The sequence below is a fragment of the Acipenser ruthenus genome, chromosome 17 (genome assembly GCF_902713425.1).
Source record: "Acipenser ruthenus chromosome 17, fAciRut3.2 maternal haplotype, whole genome shotgun sequence".
Taxonomy (NCBI): domain Eukaryota; kingdom Metazoa; phylum Chordata; class Actinopteri; order Acipenseriformes; family Acipenseridae; genus Acipenser; species Acipenser ruthenus.
Window position 1 is genome coordinate 2,156,338 of NC_081205.1, and position 23,382 is coordinate 2,179,719.

General features: G+C 39.0%; 1 protein-coding gene across 1 annotated transcript; it reads left to right on the forward strand.

Annotated features, from left to right (window-relative positions):
* The first annotated feature begins 1,153 nt into the window (after positions 1-1,153).
* On the forward strand, positions 1,154-21,352 carry LOC117423745 (bMERB domain-containing protein 1-like). The gene is made up of 6 exons (XM_058989771.1): positions 1,154-1,500; positions 9,567-9,687; positions 16,144-16,221; positions 17,400-17,510; positions 18,065-18,138; positions 18,252-21,352. Exons 1-6 carry the CDS (start codon positions 1,425-1,427, stop codon positions 18,368-18,370), a joined length of 579 nt encoding a protein of 192 aa, XP_058845754.1. The 5' UTR covers positions 1,154-1,424; the 3' UTR covers positions 18,371-21,352.
* Positions 21,353-23,382: the final 2,030 nt, after the last annotated feature.

Here is a 23,382-nt window from a genome sequence, read left to right on the forward strand (position 1 = left end):
AAAGGCAAAAATCAGCCAGATTTGAAGCCAGTCATCCAAGGAGAACAGCACAGCCTATTAGTGAATTAACTTACTGTGCCATCTCGCCTCCGTGGGCCAGCCGGATTTGCGAAATCAGGTATTCACACGGACTGCAGATCGCCCATCGAAAGACGATCACGCGAGAAGCATCTTTGTGTATAATGAAGGAACAGGTGAGAAACAGAAAAGGCACAAAGGCACACAACGCTTTTTGAATGACAAATCGCCGTTGTGAAAAGCGTTGCTAGCTGTTTAAGTGTGCAGTATGGTTCTTAGCCCAGTATATACAAGGTGATATTAAAAAGTGTCTGTCTAAATTGTGCAACTTTATTTAAATCAGAACCCCTTTTTCATTGATATATGCCATTAAATAACTGTAATGTCCATTGGGTTCATCCCCCCCTAGTTTATTTATGTCCTATAAATGAAAACTTTCCCCACTGCCAGCAACTCGGGGGTAAGCGCACTATGTGGGGAGAGGAGACGCCAGCCGAGTTCTGGCAATACAGTGTCTTCGCATGCATTTTCAGAGTAGTGAGTGACACCCCACTTTTCCTACATTTCCCCTTTTTCTTCTTTTTGTTGGCTTAGCAATGTTTTGGGGAATGTAACTTTTTTCAATAATTTGCGCTACTTATTTTAAAATAAACACTATTAGATGATGTGTGACAAAACTCAATTTGTTTTTATGTAGCTAATTCCAGTCCACGGGTGATTTATACGTGTTTCACATACAATATGCATGCATCAGTTTAGTGAAAGCTGTATATACAGTAACACATGTAGGGATACGTCATTAATGAGCAGGTTTGCACCCTACGTCATCCCTCAGCAGCAGTAGTAACACGAGCCCCAGGGTAAAGTAACGTGCTTTAAATTGACCTCTTAAAATAATGTTAATTAAGAGACACCATTGTTATTTGCAATTTTATGCACATTTTGTTCGAAATAAAAGTATTTTCAAAATTATATTTTCATTTATTCCTGCATAAATGATCAATAACAGGTCATGCACAGGCACCTATATTTTATTTGATTGCATTTATCAAACACTAGTGCGAGTGAATTGTAATTCCAAGTTATTGATATGAGCTCCACTAGGTGGCGGCAGTGTCCCTTACTTGCTGAATCTTGACTGCACTGCTTTTTGTCATTTTCACATCAGTGCAACGAAAAAACCTCAGCAAGCTTCAGCTTCAGCATCAGCTGAGCAGGTGTCAACATCAGCACGTTGTTCGCCTTTCTAATCCTTTATTAAGTTATGGTGGGTCGCACCGTGCATGTGGATCGTCCTGCCTTGAAAACCGAATAACGCCTGCCGGGCAAGAAGATACAACGCTTCTGTTCTGCTTACTAGATTATTGACCGGTGGTTGTTTCCAGGTAGCGATAAGTAAAAAAGCAATGGAGAAGGACAGACGATCGTCCAAACAGTATGGGTCTTTGGAAAGCACAAAAAGGAATGCAGAGTCTGCAAAAGGTAAGTGTCATTTGATGCAGAATGAAAGTATGGAATGCATTTGTGTGTGCGTGCGTAAGCATCTTTTTTTTTTATGTATACAGCAGCCTCTCGCATTTTACAATGTAGATCATTCAAAACTGATAATACGCGGTCAAGATTATTGCATCATATACTATATGAATTATACATTTTAAACATTACATTTTTTTTTTACCGTATAAAATAAATAATAATAAATTGGTTTACGTGTGTTATAAATGTAGCTGCAGTCTGTAGTCTAGAAGTGGTGTTTTTACACCCGCTACCTCTACTGTTACTACTGCTACTGTGAAAACGTTGAAAACTTTAGCCATTAAAATTACCTTGAGGGCACTGTGTGTGAGAATGGGAGCAGGACATTGTGGTGCGACAGAAACAACGAATCCAAGAGAAAACAGTGAACACAGTACTGCAAATCTGGAGCCTCCGAATCTATAGGTTCTGGACCTAGAACTTAGTATTGCTGTACAGAGATGTAATGGGGTACATCATGTTTATCATAATAGTAAAACATATTTAGGACGATGGATTTTTATGTGGGGACTGGAGTACCATACGATAATAAACTGAATATCTTATCTGGTAGGCTGCTGATTTTGTAGATTGCTATTTTGATAAGCAGGCTTTGATTCACCCTCACAAATTAGAACCACAGAAGTGAGCTGGTCTCAGTTATACGGTTGAGGTTGGGTAACCCCTCATTGTTGTAATGAAAAGGGGTCTTGAAAATGAAAGGTGTCTTTAGTAACTCAATACAGTATTCTATATACATTGTAAAGTACCACCAAACCTGTACATACTGTACCAGTACACATAATATGAGCCTCCCTGGGGATTTACAAACATACGTACAGAATAGATTTTCATAACTTACTAAACCGTGTTGGTGTTGATGTTTAGCTGAGCTAGATCCCAGTGCCTGCACTGCACTGCACTGCACTGCACTGCACACATATTTTCCGCAGAGGCACATTGCATATCAGAAGTCTGTGGCTTGCGGTGTTGTTAGGGGTTGTGCATGGCATTGTTAAACTGGGTTCAATGTCAGTCAGCAGAGGTTTATTAGAATTGAAGCTAGGATCTGTAGAGTTGGTGTGTACTGGGATTTCATTTCTTATGGTGTGGGTTTGAAAGAAGCTGCTAATGACTCAGGAGACCCTCCCTGTCATAAAGAATCTGCTGCTTCTCGTGATAGCGCAGGACTTAGAGAAACGTTAAGCCTTGTGTAACAGAAAACAATGCATGAATAATTCAAACAGAGCTGAAGCATTTATATAGCCCATCCTCTTACCAACGCCCCCAGGGTCTTCGATTGGATACTGATCATAACTAAACCCGTATCATGGGACATAAATGAAATACACATTGAACGATAAATAATCCACCTAACTGACCTTTGAAGTGAAGGGACTATTTCTCTCTCTCTCTCTCTGCCATCACAGATCACAGTCAGGTTTGTCAATAAAGAGATGAAGTCAGTAGATGGATAAAAACATGACGAACACAGACTAAAAAGAGATCATTTTGATACCATTACACTGCACTGCTGTCATACTATTCCCCATATTGATATTATTTGTGCATTTTTGTGCTTTCTGAATGACCAATTATCAATAAATATAGATTCTGCTTCATGACTGAGATCAACCAAAAAAGGGAGCGTAACAACTTTCAGCAAAGACAGTTGTTTGCCTTGTTTACCAACTATTCCAGCACAAGCTGCTTCTGAAAAGACTCCCCAATGAGTCCTCATGGGCTTCAGTGCACAATGCAGAGCCAATACATCACCGCCATCTGACATGGCAAAGCAGAAACAACACCAGAGAAGCATACAGTGTGCTCATTAAAGGATATTAAAACAAGTGAGAAATGTAATATTAGGAAAACATAGCAGACTAAAGCATCCCTTTAAAAAGGATCGCAACTTCACTAATCATTGGCACGCATGTACAAGCTCTAAACTGATCCCCTGCAGCGTTGTTGGTTTTCAGCTCTGTTCCCAAGGGGTGTATCCCCTCTTAATCTAACCGAACAGCTCAGCCCTTGTCTTAATCACGCCTTTAATGGACTTCCAGCCAGTTCTCCTATTCCATTTTTAATGGGTCTTTATCATGAGGATTATCATCTGTTCTTCATCAGTAACATCTGCCAGATGTTAGTGGGTGTCGCAACCTTCCACATTGCATACAGAACAGAGCGCGCAGGAGAAAATCCCTTCATGCCATTACAAATCTATGTATATCTACTGTAAATAATACATGGAAATGACAACGGCACAATATTAATATTGGATAAAGTGATTGTGCAGAACAGGATCGCCTCTGTATTCCAGGGGAATAGAAGTCTTTGAGCGTATGCGTTTTACCCAGTTCAAAAACCTTTAGATTTAAAAAGCATTAAAGGAACTGCCACAAGCAACTGAACAGACGATTTCTGTTTCGTCCACTCCAGCTTTAAAAAATGGAAAAATAAGCTAATCAGTAAAACAATTGTTTCTGATTGGAGTCCCACGCCTTCAGACTAGTCATCACCGGGCATCTTAGTAATCAAACCTTCTGTTCAGCAAATGAATCCCAATCTAGCTGCTCAACATGCAATGCTATGTCTTTACTGTGTTTTTCTTTATACCAGATTTAGTATGCTGCTACAGAATAAAAATAAATTAAAAAAAACTCTACAGTTCCTTTAATTGTGCATCAGCCACTTTATAAAGTATAAAGTGCCTCATGCATAACAACGCACCAAGAAGTGACAATATCGAGCACAACCCATGCCCTCTGGTGTCTTATTGCTTAGTTGACCACATGGTGTGCATCTGGAATGGGAATCGGCCATGTGTGAGCACATTCAGCCAAAGAGTTCCCCTAAGGTAGATATTGACTGTATAAAATGATTCAGTAAGGAAAATTAGATGAGATACACTCACATACAATTGATGGGTCTAAATTGAACACCCACTGCAACCTGCTGTGTCAGGAAGGTTGATTCAAAAGTTAATAGCCGCTGGTTGCAAGCCTTCTTGATAACAAGGTATTAATTTAGAAAAATTGAAATCATGTTGCACAGAGTTGATGCAAATGCAATTCCTTCTAGCTGTAATTATGGCCACTGTCAAGTGGATACATTCAGTTTTCTTCAGCGGCGAACATGAAAAAGTTGTCTGATTGCTGGTGTGAATGCTTCACAAGAAACAGCAGTCCATGCTTTTTGTGAACAAGAACATGTTTAAAGTACAGAGTATTCCTCAGCTGCAGTCACGTCAGACATCACCCACATTAAATAGAACAGCCATCACAGCCTGCACTTCAGAAATCAAAGTGCATCCTGCGTCAGAATGATCCGCGCTTCACAAATTCAATGAGAAAAATGTCACATGCAATCAATCACGTCTGTTTATACACATTCTCCACTGGCAGGTCATCGGCAGGATGTCTTCCGACTATAACATTAAAGTGTGCTGCGGTATTTGTAGTCATACAGATGTCTAGTAAAGCACATAAGTGTTTCAAAGAATAGTATAGTAAAGCCAGGCAAAAAACTAAAGTATGGTAAAAACCATGATAAGGTATGGTAAATGCATGGTACACAACGAAAATCATGGTAAACCGGAAAATGAATGTCCAAATTTAGCACAGTTAAACTTGGGTGTCACTTAAACAGAGAAGTTCGCTGTTCAATTAATGGCTTCTGTGACTGCACCCGGGTTTCTGGTACCACTGCTCATTGGAACAGAACCATTGCAGAGCTGCATTGCCATTGGAGACCTCTGAATACAGATGGTATATTGTGGAAGTGTCATTCATATATTCCCTTTTTGTTATTTTGCAGCTCGCTGCTGATATAGAACCCCACCTTGTTCCACAAAAATCTTTAGATGCATTTCCTTTGAAAAAACAATAATAAAAAAAGAAACATTGAGAGCAGCTAATAATTCATTTTTCATTTATTTACACACCACACTTTGTATTTCATTTTGCTTTAGGGAAAGCTTCCCGTGGATAACAGCAGTTTGAAATTAAAAGAGAAATAATTGACTGTGAGGTCTGTGTCAAAACAAACACTGTATAATCCAGCCAAAGCAGTTCTGTGATGTGCTGATTCGGGAATACTGGATCAGAAACACATACTAAACAATTACAGCTGTTATGAAGCCTAAGGAGGTCCCGCAACAAAGCGATTAGCGATTTCTTGACTCATGAAGATGGCAAAGGTTTATGTACAGTATTTGTTGTCATGCTAGAATGCAATACATTTACTTGCTGTCACAGAATTGCTTTAGGAATAATGACTGTGTGCCATTGTGGAGCTCCGCAGTAAAACAGGGAAGAAAACAAGATTCCCACTTGGCATCTAGTTCTGCTGAAAGGTGCTGTATGAGTCCAAGATTATTGCTGTTGTTGTTTTAAAGACTGGTGTAGTCTCTGATTGGTGAATTTGCAATATTAAGTTGTTCTAAGAATGTGGTCCACTGTAGCATACACAATCCTATATGAAGTATTGGTACTTTTAAATGAGGAGCAGCCCTTTATGTTTTCCCTGCAATAAATATGAACTGTTCTCAGGCACAGTAGCCAGTTCTGATTCCTTCTCAGAAGTGAAGGCAAGATAAAGCTGACTTATAAATTGTATTCCTGTTAAAACATGGCTTCGTTTTCAACGTTTTATTTAAATGTATTGTAGCTAAACTTGGTAACACTTTGCAATACGTGTCCGTAACGACGCAGTAATTATACAGTAATAGCTCAGTAATTAGTTGCATGGTTGTGTAGTTACAATGCAGCAACATGATACATTTTTTAAGTATTGTCCAGCAGAATCAGATAAAGATGTGCCAAGCTTGCAGTCGTCTGTAATATCCTACAGACCTTGCATTCAAAATTCGGTGGACTGGTCTCCTGCTCTTAAAATTCTTGTTCTTGTAAAAGAAGACATACTGGCTTGCCTGTAGTGTGCGTCATGGAAATGATCAATTTCATTCTGTCAGCCCCACATCGACCCCAGCTCCCCCGTGTCTCTGTTAGCACAGTGTAGAAAAGTATTCTCACCACTGGCGATGAAGCCCAGTGGATACTGCCATTGTCTGTTTCCTCAGTTTTTATAACGGTGATAAAGGAGCTCTATTAGTCTCAAAACACCTGCTGGTCTCTATTGTGCATGTGTGTTTTTTCTCCTGTTTATTCAGTGCCCTGCAAAACATGTAAACAACAAAGCAACCTGAATTGAATAGCGAGTGGTTCATACAGGCTGTACAGTACACGCTGCTAGACTTCATGCTTGGTGCTTAAACCTGGGAATTCCTTTATGGTTAATATTGTGGGTACTGCCTATACTTGGTATCACCATACATAAGTGCTGGCTAAATCATAGTGTTAGTCCCAGTTTGTAGTTTGTAACCAGATCTTATTGAAGATGTGTGTTGCATTATGGATTGTGCATGGCTTAAACTACTGTAGATATTCCTGACATAATATCTGTGGAATTACCGGATGTATTCTGCACTTTAGGTGTTGGAAACCTGACTGTAGTTGAACTGGATTTAAACTTTAATTAGGGCAGTTCTGAAGTCATTCCTTTTAAATTCAGCTCCGTTAATTCGTGCGGATTTAATTTCCCATATTCATTCCATGTTATTTTAAAATGTTAATAAATTCACTGTGAAGACTATGACGTTTCGACGTCTGCCTTCTAGCGTAGAGCAAGGAATGTGAAGAAATCTAAGTGAGTGCAGGAGATTGCCTTATTCTACCCTTACGTGAATAAATAAGACAAAAGTAATACTTTTAAAAATGGCATGGGGCAATGCAGCTCTAATTATGATATAAGAATGGTCACTTCTTTCAGAAGTGTCTGGCAATTGCTGTATATCGTCACCCTTTGATTCTAATCGCTGCCCTGAGAACACTATATTATTTTGAAGCAAGACCCGAAAGCCTTCAAATAGAACTGAAAACAGGCATGGGTGTATTTATTATACACAGTAACATCATGTAGATGGGCTGAGAAAACATTTATAGCTAACAACTATATTATTAAAACACAAGAAGGTCATTTTTTAAATTAGAATCTCACATTTCTCATCACGAAACAAATACAAACAGAAAAGTGGAAATGAAGTAACAGAGATCAGTAGCACAACTGTTTTCAAACCTGTAAGAGTTGGAAATAAGAAGCCTATCTGGGTTTACATTGTTAAATTGTCACTGAGCATAGTGATAAGAGGGAACCAATGCAACTAATGCAAGCTCAAGTTCAGGGCCAGATCACTTTCTTCTGAGAACTCAACACAGGCCCATGTGTCACCATGGATGAATTAAAGGTGCTAATCTATAGAGCTGTCAGCTCTTAATGTACTGTAAAACATCACTGTGACTCCCAGTGCTTTACCTACCCTTTAAATACTGTAGATGGATGGCCTCTGTACTTACAGCTGTCAGTTCCTTACTGGAGACAAACCCATCTGTCAGTCTACAGCAATGGGAGTGCTGGCTGCAGAAATACTGAAAGTGTGAAGCTTGATGTTGTCCGGACTTGACGCACTGCTAGTATAGTTTCCTAATTGGGTTGAATTCCCATTTATTTCCCAATTATTGAGTCTCTCCGCTCCTTTGAAATAATGGCTGCAAATTCATAATGAATTCCATCTGAATGCCACAGGAATGACACCTGAATATCTTCTGCACTTCCTGTGAGTTCTGAAGTCATTCATTTTGAATTCAGCCCTGTTACTTCGTGTGGATTTAATTGCCCTGTTAATTCATGTGGGTTTAATTACCCGTATTCATTCCACGTTCCTTTGCAACAAAATTATGTTGATCACACATATAAGGCATCCATTCAACTGTATACATGTGATCAACAGAATTTTGATTCTTGAACATATTTTGCAATGCATATACTTTAACATATTATGTTATACATTTAAATCTACACTTCAATATGGATTGATCAGGATCCGATTCTGAACAGAAACTGGAAGTGATCTGTGTACTGTAGCCGCCAAGGATATAATGAGTCTGTGCAATTTTTACATTGACACCGGGGGACAGAGATGAGTTTTGAACTCAGAGATTCAGTCGCTGCTTGCAGTTATTTCCACTTACAGTGAACCAGGACCTCAAGATCCTGAGGCAGAGAAACATACCCTGAGCACTGAAGTACTGTAGAGTGAGTCAAAGCACAAAATCTCAGTCCTAAGTGCCTGGAGTCATTGTGCCAGCCCTGATCAAAGTGTACCCTGCTCTGTCTATCAGCTTATCCTCCGGTAGTGGCTTTTCTGCTAATGGCCCCTGTGCCTCCTATTCACTGCAGTGAATTCAATTACACTGCGTATTTTGACAGAACAGCTCATACTGTGTCTAATTATTTTCTTCTGTGGTAAAGAATACCCAGTCCCTGGGACGATGTTTCGTATAGAGGGTAGGTCAGGGACAATAAGGGAATATTTTGAGTGTGTGAAAAGGCTGGAGAGCATTGCTGTGTTACTGGAAAGATATCTAGATGTAAGGAAGGAATGGTGCTGTGGCAGGAATTTACTGGAAAGGTTGTGCTTAATTTGCTCTTTTTTCCCCCCTCGTTTTGCAATCCAGAATTCAAGAGAATTTACTCCTGAATTAAATGTCAGAGTTGTTTATTTTGGGGTTTAGTACATTTATTGGGTGCGTTTTTCCTTTCTGAAAAAAAAAAGAGCTGAGAAATATAGCAAGGCATAAATTAAACACAAAAATGACAAGTTGTGTTATTTCTCCCCACCACTGGATTCAGATTTGTTGTATTTCATTTCAGAGATTCGGGAGGGAATGATTTATAGCACCTGCAGTTCATCCTGACGTTGGCCATTTATTTTCCGCGCCTAAGCGTTGAAGTGAATGTCCGGTCGGATTCTTTCCAAAGGTGTATCCAGCAAAGTTAGCAGCACAGCAGAAATGTCTATAATGCAGAATAAACCACCCAATAGCATGCGCACACCCGCATGAAAACCTATCCAGTGTGTCCTGGATTGTCAATGCTTTGAAAATGACAATAAACTAATAAGCCCTCTCTTGCAGATGAAGACATTGTTTCAATGGCAGATTCCACAATAACAATTGATGACATAGAAGGGGAACTTTTCAAAATTGAGAGAATACGGGATGTCCTGGTGAGGAGAGAGTCTGAGCTCCGATACATGTAAGTATAGAGTCTCTTTATGCAGTTCATTCTTGCTTGCTGACTGCAAAAAAACTAACAAAAAAGAAACATCATGGTAGATTTGCACTATAGATCCACAATGCAGTTCCAGATCTACGCCTAAATCATGCTCTCATGTTTATCACAATGCCCTGTGCTTTGCCACCTTTCTCTTTGCTTTACTACAGCTCCCTGTGTTTTTACGATTACCTGTCCATTTGTGTGCGGGAGGAGAGAGAGGCTGTATCTATAGAGACAAAAGAACGAGTGAGTGCGAGAAAGAGAGAGTGAGTGAGTGAGAGAGAGAAAAGGAGAAAAAGAATCTCTGCAGGCATGAGTGGGAAGAAAAACTTTGGGAAGGTAAACCATTTGAAATAGGCTTTTTACACCTTTTTTAAAATGTGAATACCTGTTTTGCTTTGCTGGACAGACAATACCCTAGAATACCTGTCTTAGGCCCGTACCTGTCCTGCAGGTGAATAACAGAAAGACTATCAGGGGAATCTAATGCAAGGAGACACATAGATCCTGTTCAATATACAGGCACCCTGGGGGCAATCGGACACCACATTAAGACCTGTAACAAGCCGCTGCTATAAACCATCCAAATTAAGAACTCTATATACATAACAGGAGAACCCTGGGTGTCACTGCACCACCATCATTTACACACTAAACTCCCTTGGCCATCACCATACATTACATTCCAATCACGCATTGCTGGCAAGCGAATGGAGTTGTTTATGCTGTTGTACATAATATTTGGTATTCCGAGCCGTGTTCGTGAATGCACTTTGTTAATGAGGGTCTGACGCGCGAGTGAATGGGATTATGCATTCACGAATTCATGAAATGCTTGAAACCCTTTGATGAGCCTGGGCCCAGATCCCTGCTTTTATCCCTTCAAAATGTCGGCAGTGGTGGGAGTGTCATTATTAGCACTCTAATTACACAGCCGTCTGTTCACAGGGATCAAGGTCGGCAGCTCATGTGAAAAGAAAGAGAAGGGATTTGTAGATCCAAGGACACAGCAGCTGTTAGCAAAACCGCCCTGGCGGTACATGCAGCGAAATGTCCGTTTCGTTAAGAGAACGTGCTTTTTTCTGCCTACAGTAATTTGGGAGATAACTTCCATGTTAAGCATGCATCTGTTGATGCCCATTATGCAACTGGCTTGAATAAATGAATTAATATTATGTGAAACATTATTTCACAGATGGAATATAATGAATAGATTCTGTGGACATAGCACAATGAACACATATTCTGTTCATCCACTACAGGGGTAGCCAAATTTGGCCCTTCCAGTCCTGGTCTTAGTTCCAACCCTGTTCTAAATTGTTTAATTGAACCAATTAAAGCTCCATCCAGAGTAGTTAATGACCTAACTGTTAAACCTGGAGTGGAATGGCCCACCAGGACCCTGATTGGACACCCAGTATAGCATGACCGAATTTACATTATGAGTGGGAATGGGGTTCTGATGCTTTGGATTGGAGGAGAGGTTCCACTTGGCATGGTATTTGAACAGCAGTGCATAGGACCCCAATATCAAAGTAAAACTGCCCCCTTTTGATTATTGTAGAAATGAGCACTACCCTGTAAGAAATGTTAGATTCAGGGTCATGCTTAATCATGTAATAACATGGTAATAACTATGTAGCTTCTAGATGGGATTGGCCTGTGCTATAGTGTTTCACCAGGCCTTTTCTATGTAACTGCACAGTAGTTACTGTGTAAGACAAAGAACCACTAATAATGACCAGGTTATGGCCATGTTTTTTTTTTTACATCTCTTGTAATCTAATGTGCTTAATCTTCCTTTCACCACCCTAAATCTGACAACAGGACCTCTGTGAGAACTAGCATGCAATACGGGCTACAGCTTCAGAATTATTCATCTTTTAACTTCAAAACACTAACATTATTAGACAAAACTTGGAGTCGAGTCTGCTGCCTGCATCGGTGTAATGATTTAGGCTGTACGTACAGTAGTGGAAGTTTCTGATAGGTTTTAATTAGGAAACAACAAGCACTCTTTAAGGGCAACCCTGATGCAGAATACTGCCACAGTGCAAGGTTGCTGGAGTTTACACAGCGGTTCTCCTGTCAGTTTAGATCTGGAAAGCGGAAACCGCGGGCTGACACAGCGCTCACAGGGTGACAGCTCAGTGTGTTCGTTAAGTGACAGTGTCTGGTAATTCCTGGATAAGTCATATTATTTACAGTGACAGGGCGACTCTTGCATCTACAGTTCCCAATTTCACTTTTCTTCTAGCGAGCGGGAGCTGTGCAATCAGAAAGTGAAATGCTTGACAGCGAAGGTGTTTGTGCTTTCGGATCAAAGTGCTTCATGTGTAGATGTGAACACAGCCTATACCTTCAGTAAAAGCTGCTATCACGGCTTATGCATTTATTAAAAGTATATATTTGCAATACAAGAGGGACATGCTGGAGCCAAAACATTTTATAAGAATGTTGCTTAGATGACTAGCCCTGACTACTCTTGATTGTGTTGTTAGATTAATGAATTAAAATAAATTGCATAATATTGTAATATATGTTATAATATATTGATCCATATATTACACTATATTGTGAATGACCAAATATACTGTATGTATGCATATAGTATGTCACTATATTAAAATATATATATATATTACAAACGGTATTCAAAATATTGATGGTGTCCCATATATGAAAAGCTGCATAACAGTACAATATATATTATCTGTCTCCTACATTGTACTATGTATTTAATTATTAATACAGCTTTAGTCAAGTTGTCAACCAGTTATTTTATCTTAATATTCTCAAACAGCACTCACCAGCTGTTTTCAGAGAGTTAGTCTTTGTGCTAAATATTACAGTAACAAACTTACAGTAACCATATTGTCTGAAGAAAAATGACTGTACCTCAGCCACCCTGCTGAACATCCCATATAAATGCTTGGCAGGGTGCATTTTCTTGCTAATTAACATGTCCTTAACCATACTGCAGTAGTTTACCATGCTCACACTTTACTTTACCACACTTTACATGAATCTAAAACCTGTTGTGGACTTTTGATTTCAATTACCCAAACCCCAGTACAGCTGCAACATCAGCCCTGCTGCACCACAAATATCTGGCAGCTCACAAAGTTAATTTGTTTAATAAGAAAATAAATTGTGTTCAAGAGAGATTAGGGGAGCCTCGCTTTGAGAAGCCTTCTGCTTTCATTAACATGTGGGGATCGCTGTAATAATGACAGGTGCTTCCAAGCTTCCCATAATCAATTACAGTCCTTTCGCAATCAAGCTGCACATGGTGTTTTGTACCAAATGTATCTTGTCCACTTTTTTGTTGTTGTTGTTGTTGTTGCATAAAACATATTATTTTGCACAGTTTGTGCATGTGTGTGTGAAGAGATTAGGGTTGCCACCTGTCCTTGTTTTCCCTGGATCATTCCATTTAGTGGAAGGTGTCCCGGGAATTCAATATGCAATCCCGGGACACTAATAGGTCACAGTTATTAATCTTATCCCGGTTTTTAATTTTATGCCAGTACCATAAGCAGAGCACAAGTTAGATCAATCAGGAAACAATATTACTGCAAAAGATGCACAATATGAATTGGTTGTCAGTACTATAGTAGTGATATTATTAATGTTTCCGATTGGACTGAATAGAGGATTTCTAAAGAGAGTTTAAACTTTGAACAACCCCCTTCTGTTTGGATTGAATTTGAGTCTCACCTATCAGACAAAAAGGCATCGGATCTGGGATCCGGTGGGATCCGGCACAAATGAACCCCTGGTTAATGATATTTAGATCTATAGAGGTATGCACCAGTTCTCTAAAATGTGTTTTGCCAGAGCGGGATATTCCTCATTGTGTCACAGCAGTGGTAAAAGCTTGTTTCACAAGTGGTTTGATGAAATATCGGCTTCATTTCTAATTAAAAACTCAACTCACTGTTGCGTGAGTGGGTTCGAGAGGATGGCTAAAAACATTCAACAGAAGTTATTTTAAAAAAAAAAAGGTTCAGTGATACTGTTAAGTAAAAGTTATTTTGCGACAATCACAAGTGCATCTATTTTGAGTTTAAAATCAGGCCTGTATTGCTCTTCTCCAGAGACAAGGCCCTTCATGTTTGCAAACAGCCTCTCGGGTTCCCAGTGACCTTGGCAGTGACCATTTCTACACTTTGTTTTTCTCTGACAATTTCCCCTCACGGATCAATCATGCAGTGCTTTTTCATTTAACTCACAAATTAGAAATGCTAGATGTTTTGGTAATAAACGCTTTCGTCTTTTTTTAAATTTGAGAGAACCTACATCCAGCCTGCCACTGCTGTGAGGTAGCAGGGTCATTTTCTCTTTCAGGCCTGCTTGCTTTAAATGACAGCCCTCTCTGTATGTCGTAAGGGGGGCATCTGTGGTTTAATCGAGTCTCTTACCTTGAGCCCCAGCAACGCAGGTTTGACTGGCAGCTGGCTGTCAGGAGTTCTTTATGGAAAGGCAGGAAGATGCGTTCCATCCCTCCCTGTTTAGCACTCCGCGATGGCTGATTGAGCTCATGGAATGCAGGTACCGTAAAATGCAGAATCAATGAAGGGAATAGATTCTCGGCACCTGGAACTGGTTTGCTAATGATCTGACTTCTCTTTAAATCTTGAAATAAACGTCCTTCTTTATTTGTGTCTCTTAGAATCTGCTGTTTAAAAACCCTAAGTCGACCATGTGACCTGCCTTGTTGTGTCCTTCAAAACTCATGTTTGCGAGATATTAAACAGCTTTGTTTCCTTCATACTGCACGTGTTGTAACATTTGCTCATTAAAAGGATACAGCTGGAAATTAAGTGGAGACACTGAGGACTTAGGACAGAGGACAGGAGACAAAGAGAGTGGTGAGGAGGGTCTAGGACGGATTGCAAGCAATGTGCTTTATCATTGGTTGTGGGGTGATCAGAGTATCTGTGGCTGGGGTTGAATTTTATTTGTGGAGCCACTATCATTATACAGCATGTTCAAAAACATCCCAAATAAAAAAGATAGACAAAAATTGGATAGTAAGATAACTAAAGTTTTAGGGGTGGTTTTAGCAGATTTAGATCATTTCAATTATCTATATCTCTTTCTTTTTGTCATCATTTCGGTACTTTAAATAGAGGGAAATATATATATATATATATATATATATATATATATATATATATATATATATATATATATAAAATAATAGATAACCCTAATTAATCACAGATTTTCATCAGTTTCTATTTATATACTGTATTTAATTATCTGAAACAACATTGGTAAAAACAAGGTACACTTTTTAAGTGAACATGCACATTTACTGAACTTTTGTAAGGGGTTCAAGCGGACATCAAGTACATTAGCCATTTAGAAAAGATTATTAAAAAGCTGGATAAATATAGTGACTTTTGCATGCAGTAACTAAACGGTAGAACCCCACCTACTTGGTGTTGATGTTCCAGCACAGAAAAGGTGTGAAGTGGCCAGAGTGCTTGATAGCCTCTAATTTTAGATGCTAGTGTTGTGCGCTGCTTGGTACTGAGTGCATTTTCATAGAGGTTATTGCTTTTGTTAATGAAATATAATGTAGCAGGATTTCATTAAACAGGCATCTATTGTCACTGCTTACGCTGCAGAATGAATTTAACCAGGAGAGTTTGATAAATTGGCTGTGTTCACCTCTTTCTTATGAGTGAGCAGAACTATAGAAATAATTAGGGAGTAATCTTAATGCTATCCCAAATTACAGCTATTTACTATTCAAAACCATACAAAGCTGGTTTCAAATAAAATGAACAGTAAATTAATTGTACATGGCACTATCTGACCTTTTTAAATCAGCTTCCTTTCAGAGTAGTTCAATGCTATTCCAAGATTAAAGAACAAAGACCTTTTTTGTAATTTGTTAATTTTCAGAAATTGCACCTGCATTAATCAAGACTTCAAAGTCCCAACTAATTCTGGCATTGATGTGTTTGTTTTTTTTAAAGAATCAGTGGCAGGCTACCTCAATACATTCATGGACGCGCTGAGCGGATGTTAATGTTCATTAATGATCAGCTCTGCTTGTAGAAACTCTTTGCAATATGCTATCAGGACTAATTTGAAAGTGATTTCAAATTCCATGCGTTTGTTTCCGTCAGTAACAAAGCCATTTGAATTGGAACGCCCATCTGCTTGAGTAAGTATTTTTGATTGGCACTAACTGGTCCTTCCAAATCTCTTTGATGGAAGGAGTGGCCCAGTGCGTGCCCATTTGTAAATGATGCATGGTAAACAACCACTAACTTCTGTGCTGTTGTCCTTTTTTACGAGAGTGCAGGCGATGTTTGACATTTATTTAGTCGAGTTGAAGATCAGATTAAGGGCTGCAGATGGATGGCTATTGTAGTTCGGCTTTTAGCTGTTCACTCTCATTTTTCTTTTTTGCAGGATGGACGATATTCAGCTTTGCAAAGAAATAACAAGGCTCAAGAAGGAACTGCAGAAGCTAGTTTCAATACCAGGCAAGTGGGAATGCATGCTTTAAGATCTTAACACAAGAACATGGGACTTTTCAGAAACGTATGGTTTTACTAATAAGCATACTCACAGTTCATGTATTTGAGACACACACCCTGCTGATACGATATATTACTACCTGAAATTACAAGAAGAGTACAAGACATCAACAACCGCCATATACCATACCCAAATAAAGAATGTGTCCTTTTCGGTAAGCTTGCCTTTACATTGAATTAATGAAACTACATAGACAGAGAATGACAACATATGAAATAAAAAAAAAAAAACATTACAAAACAACACCTCGTCTTGCAACACAGGCTTGAGATGCACTTCACTCAGGATGCACAGGCTGCTACACTGCCAGCAACAGCAGTCAGATATACATTTATCAAGGTCAAACAACTCTGCAAACACTTAGAGAGTAAGAGGCGTATGTGGGACAGCAATTCCGGATTTGGAATCTTTTGCCCGGGAGCGAAGCAAAAGATTAATATCGGTGTTTCCTTTCTGAAATGCTGCTTGCTTTGCCTGCACTCAAGAGCAGTTTAATTAAATGTAAGCGAGCGCCCTTTGCAAAATCGTTCTGCACAAACACAGCACTGCAGGGACCTTGGGGAGAAAGAAGCCCGAGCAGGATGGTGGACTCAGAGGAGGCGCTCTCCGCTTGGAAGTACACTCAGAACCACTTCAAATGGATATGCCCCTTGTCAGAAGGCTTGTGTTCCTGGCACAAACAATGGCCCATTATTATTAATACATGTGCATGCCAGCATGGCATTAAAGAATGTGACTGAGCGTGTTTGCAAGTAAGAATGTACACTAACGCTAGATCTATGATTTTATATTAAATTAGAATGACTTTGCAATTGGGAAATCTAATCTATGATGAATGGATATTGAAGGGCGGGATGAGATGGGACGGGATGGGGGGCAGTGACTCCATACAATAAATGTAAATGTATATATTGCTGCAATAATAAAAATGCAAAGTTAAGTAATCAATGCACAGGCATTGGTGAAGTTTAGGCTTAGAGGTAGGATTTGGTCATGCAAGCAATAACTTAAGCGTTTGCAGTAGTAATCACTGAGGAAATGCATAGTTCCTGTGTATAATGACTATGCAATGTGTGTTGCTCTTCCATAACACAGTGTGTGCCTGGCCCCACTCTGCTTTCAGATAGAGACAAATCCAAAGAGGACAAGCTGAAGGAAGACGAGCTTCTGCAGCAGATCCACAAGCTGGTGGAGACCCGAGACTTCCTGGTGGACGATGTGGAGTTTGAAAGGCTGAGGTGAGAGTACGGCACTTCTGTTTCCATCATCTCAGCATCACTAAATACCAGCACGCTGTTACCAGCTACGAGGCAAAGAGCAGTCAGGTGTTTCACAGTGGCAGCATTAAAATCTGTAGCTGTTTGTATCATTAAGTAGAACCCAAAGTGTATCAACATTGATTTATTCCGACGAGCCCTTGAAAAAGGTTCACCGTGGTAAATATACATAGTCAGTTGTCCTTTTACTACGCTTTTCTATTCTGTATACTAAATATTTAACATTTTACATGCTTTATCATGCATGCTTGACTAAACCTTGCTTTAACCAGGGTACACTCTTATTACATTTCAGTGACGGTAATCACCTGCTTTGGTCATGTCATGTGTTTCTGTTAGAATCGTTTTATGACACATTACAAATCTCCTTTGCTGTATATATACAGTAATCACGTATGTTAGTAAACTGGGACCTGTGTGTTTGTTTGTGTGCGACTGCAATAAATAGTTTGCATTGCTGTGAACTTCATTAGTGTTATCTGGGCTGACAGTGCCATTCTGTTTCTGTAACACAGGGAAAGAGAAGAAGACAAAGAAATGGCTGACTTCTTGCAGTCTAAACTGCCTACAAGTTGCATAAAGAAAACAAGTAGGTATTTAACATCCTTAATGGGGTGCTATCTATTCCCCTTTTACTGTGCGTGACATTTGACAGCAACAGTATATTTTCTCTGAGTCCAGGAGTATGCGTTCTCTTTACAGATCCAATAAAAGATAAGAAGTTGACTTCTAGAGCGCAGCAAACCTCAACACCTTTCACCACCAAGACTGGGCTGACCCTGCTGAAGGAATGCTGTGGCTTCACCTGCTCCATCATGTAGAAGGCTTCCTCCCAGGGGCCAGTGGAAAGGATTCTTTCGATGGACGGACCAGCACAGAGACTTAGCGTGTGGAAGTGAAGAGTCATTCCGGGGGGGCACTGCACCAGCTGAGGGGACTAACGATGCACGAGGGTTATGGAGTGTATGTGCTGTCCAGCTCTGTGTGTGTGCACTGTCTGTTTTCATTCTTAAAGAGTTGCTTGGTCCCCAGTTGTCCAGTATTGATGCTTCATCTTCGATAGAGCAGGGTGGGCCGTCCAGTCTCTGTACTACCCTTATAAAAGTTTACCACAGTAAATCTGCACAGTAACTTTGCAGTTTTCCAGTGCTTTTCACATGGTTATGCTATACAGTACATCTACCATAGTCTATCACGGTTTGCCATGGTGTTTTAAATTTGCATTTAACATACTTTACCTTTTTTTTGTATACGCTTTACCATACCTCTCAGTGCTTTACAATGCTTATCTATGCTTTACCATACCTCTCAGTGCTTTATAATGCTAATCTATGCTTTACCATACCTCTCAGTGCTTTACAATGCTTATCTATGCTTTACCATACCTCTCTGTGCTTTACAATGCTTATCTATGCTTTACCGTACCTCTCAGTGCTTTACAATGTTTATCTATGCTTTACCATACCTCTCAGTGCTTTACAATGTTTATCTATGTTTTACCATACCTCTCAGTGCTTTACAATGCTTATCTATGCTTTAACATACCTCTGCTTTACAATGCTAATCTATGCTTTACCATGCATTATGCTATGCTATACTTTTACTATGGTAAACATTTATAAGGTTAGACGTTCTTAACCAGGTAGATATAGTCGCTCCAGCTGACAGAAATAATCCAGTGTATGCCTCCAGAGTCTAAGGGCAGATCCATGAATAAGCTGTTAACTGTTTATTTTTAAATATGTAGTGCATGTTGCAGAGTTATTCCATGATCATGTGTGTTTTCAAGTCATATCTCACTGTTCAGTAAGGTTAATCTTTGATTAAGTAAATTATTATTTTACTGAAGTATTAATTATTTTACTGAAGTGGGCAGCAGTGTGGAGTAGTGGTCAGGGCTCTGGACTCTTGACCGGAGGGTTGTGGGTTCAATCCCAGCTGGGGGATATAATAATAATAATAATAATTAAACACCACTTAGCAGTTCATTATTAGTCTGTCCAATTGCATTGGAATTAAATTATCAGTGAATTATTTATTAAAGATGAAAATATATTAAGAATTGAACTTTTCATGACGTGGTGAAGAGTAAGTGTTGGAATTTTAGTAATACGTCTCAATGGAGATTCCAGACTTTAAAAGCATAACGAAGTGTAATAAAGCACAGTGAAAGCATGGTGGAGTATAGGTAAGCATTGTAAAACACAGAGAGGTATAGTAAAGCATATTAAAAAACGAGGCAAAACCAGGGGAAACAATGATAAATGTGTAGTATAACCACAGGAAAAGCACAACAAAATTACAGCGCAAATTCACTGTGCGAACATTTAAAGGGGTTCATTTGACAGTTTTCCTTTTCAATTGACTTATTTATGGATTTTCTTTTTAAGCTAGAGCCATTTTAACTGTGTGCTTATGTCCTGCTACCCCTTGTAGTTGAGACGTAAAGCTTTGGTGCTAACCTGGTTAAACAAACACATGTAAACCTGAAAAGTACCAATGCCGTCTTGCAGCTAACCAAGGAACGCTGTCCTTCTGAACAGCTCAGAAAACTCTGATGGTTGCTAGGGGCTCTTCAGTGAACAGTTTGGTTTCCATAACAACAAGAAGCCAGCAGTGCGCATCTGAGGATTGTAAGGAGCTTCAGTTTGCCCTCCTGGCACCCAAGTCCAAGCTTGTAACTTGCCAATTTGGGAGGTCATGGAGTATTTCTTACTGGAGCTACTGTAGTGTGCTTCTGTTTACAACTTCTAAACACCCTTTTAAATATAGGTGGTCCATAATGTTTTATTATAGAAGGAATAAACAGCACATCTTAGGCATGTATGTAAGTATGTATGCACATAATACTGTATGTATGTATGTATGTATGTATGTATGTATGCATGTATGTATGTACAATAAAAAAAACGTGATCCAAACCTGACCAGCTGTTCTGTGTATCATGTCATGTTGTGTAAAGTGCTTACAGAAAACATGTTAACCACTCCTTCTCTTTCTCCTTCTCTCTCACTCCATTATTTACAGTACTTAAAGAGGCTGTATTTTTATTATTTGTGGAGGAAAAAATATTTTCTGAACAACAGATAATGTTTATGTGTTTAGAATGTTTTACGGTGTGTGTGTGTGTTTATTTATTTGTTGTTTATTTATTTGTTGATTATTTTAATTTATTTTAAAGGAATAAATTTAATCCACCAATAAATGAATACTGTCGTCAAAGCTTTTGGGATATGAAGTTATGTATCCATAAGCATGCCAGTAAAATGATTTGACAATTTTTGATGTTCTCATTGGAATAATTGTCAAAGAATTGTACTCATTTCTTCTTAGTATTTCTCAAAGGACAGTGGAACACATTTGAGTTTATTTTTCAGAATGTTAGGGTGGCAGACCAAACGGGAAAAGCAAGAATAATATAAACCCAACAGGTGTCAGTATTCAAATCTTCCACTGTTTAGATATTGAAAATCAATGTTAACACCATGTGTAAATAATCTGTGGTTTCAATAAGACTCCATGCTTGAACAAACAGTGCTGCATTGTACTGTGTTTAATGATAGTAATGTTCTTGTGTGCCATTTTCATAAACATTCCAGGGTGTGGTTTTGTGATGGAGAAAGAATGCCTTGGCCTGTGTGGTGGTCCTTTGGCTCTGGTACTGTATAAATATGCTTGTATGTACAATTTTATGCTTGTATGTAAAATGTTATGCTTGTATGTACAATTCTATGCTTATATGTACACTTGTACAATTTTACTGGCCATTTTGTAGTCAAATAAAAGTATTGGAGCAGGGGTAAATAAAAATAAACTGTTGTCTTGAGTTGTGTTATGCCTGCCGTACATATCCTCAAATGAACCCCGACCTTGAATAAACACAGGAAACAGATTTCTCAAGGTCGCCGCCCTCGAAAGCCATCCTACTTCCAGTAAACGCCACCCTCGAATAAAGGGCTTATGCTAACTTCAGGAGAAGGAACCTGACAAAGGATCCCATTGGATCTTGCATCTACAGGTCAGTCTAAGGATAATGAAACAAGCCAGACGCACATTACAGAGGGTGCTGCTAAGGGAGTCTTAGTGAAACATTTTTAGCTGTATAGTTATTAAAGTGAAACTTTTATAGAATAGCTGTAAAGAACACTGTAAATCCAAAATGCTAGTACGGAACAACGTTTTATAGTCAAGTATCGCCACTTGCAATATTTATCCATAGTTAACTTGCATTGCCTAACAAGGTTGCTGAAGGCAGCGAGTGTGTAGAGATGGGTTCAGCCTCATGGAGTTTCAACTTGATTTAAATTGATCCCTCTTCACTGAGGCTGACGATATGGCAACACAGATTGTACTTTATGAAGACTTGACTGTGATTACTTTGTGTTGCTTTTGAGGAATGCAGTGGAGCGCGGCAATGCAAATCTGCAGCTGTGCAGCAATTGGAGTTTTGGATCAAAGGGTTATTTTAAAGCATTGAAAACAAATGCAAATTAGCAGGATTCAAATGGCATTCCAGTTCTGTAAGTCTCAAACCTGTGATGTGTCTACAGCATAACGGCAGCATTATGCGCATTACATTACTGTTAAATAAAATCATCTGCACTAAGGGGTGCCTTTAAACCTGTTTAAGGAATGTGGTATATGGGAAGTACATACATACACACACATACAGTACATACATACATACAACAAAGCAACATTTTAAATACAATGCAAACCCTTTGCGTTTCAGTAAACTCTACTTGAAGTGCTTCATTAATTCACTAGAATTTAAAAAAAAACATTTACTGTAGTGCTGGAGACAGTTAAGAGATGTCAGCTGCAGTGAGCTGATAGGGCTGTCAATCCTGATTCTCGGCAGCCCTGTGGTTCAGGTTATGAACTGCTGGGCTTTCCTCCCTGTTTCCTTGTTCCTTCACCCTCAATTAAAATTTCTGCAGGGATGCGTCCTCAGAGCTCTGCTGGAAGATGAGCTGCCCGCCCCCTACAACCTGCACTGCACTCCTTCAGAAGAGTCGCATTGAAGCATCAAAGAGGGTTTTACCAACAGAGGAAGAGTGAAGGTGTGTGCCTTCTCATGAAGAACAGACACAAACAAGGGATATGGCTCTATTAACCATTTACAATTCATAATAAATGTTAAGGCTGTTCATTTTGAAACGTTTAAATGACAAAGGAAAATAAAAATGCAATCTTTAACCCATGACAATTTTATGAAGATCTTTGGCAAGTGTCATTAAAAGTATCTTGATATATTGTGTAGCACTGTTACTTTATAATACTGAATGCAAAATGATTGCCAAATTGGAAATGAATACAGAAGTAAACTGTAAATACTCAGTAAAGTGTGCTTTTTTTAATGAATATAAGATAGCTTAAATGTTTAACCTTTTCACTCCTGAATTATGTTTGTAGAGCTGTAGAATGAACTCCTTTATTGAGTATATATGAGAACATTTTTTTTTTACACACATTATTATTTATTTCTTAGCAGACTTACAATCGTAAGGAAATACATTTCAAGTGTTACAATACAAATACAATAACTTTTGTTCAAGCAAAGTACAAGTGTGACAAACCACAATTCAATAATACAGCAGATAATAGTGATAGTTACATCAGGATATGATTAAATAGTGATAGTTACATCAGGATATGATTAAATACAAAGTACTACAGGTTAAACACTTGACAGATTACAGTATTCTGAAGTACAGGATTAAATGCAGTAACATAGGGGGCAGATAAGAGCAAAATAAAGCACATTTACATGAAGGGTGATAGTGTACCAGGATACAAACAGAGGAGTTCTACAGGTGCTGTTTGAAGAGGT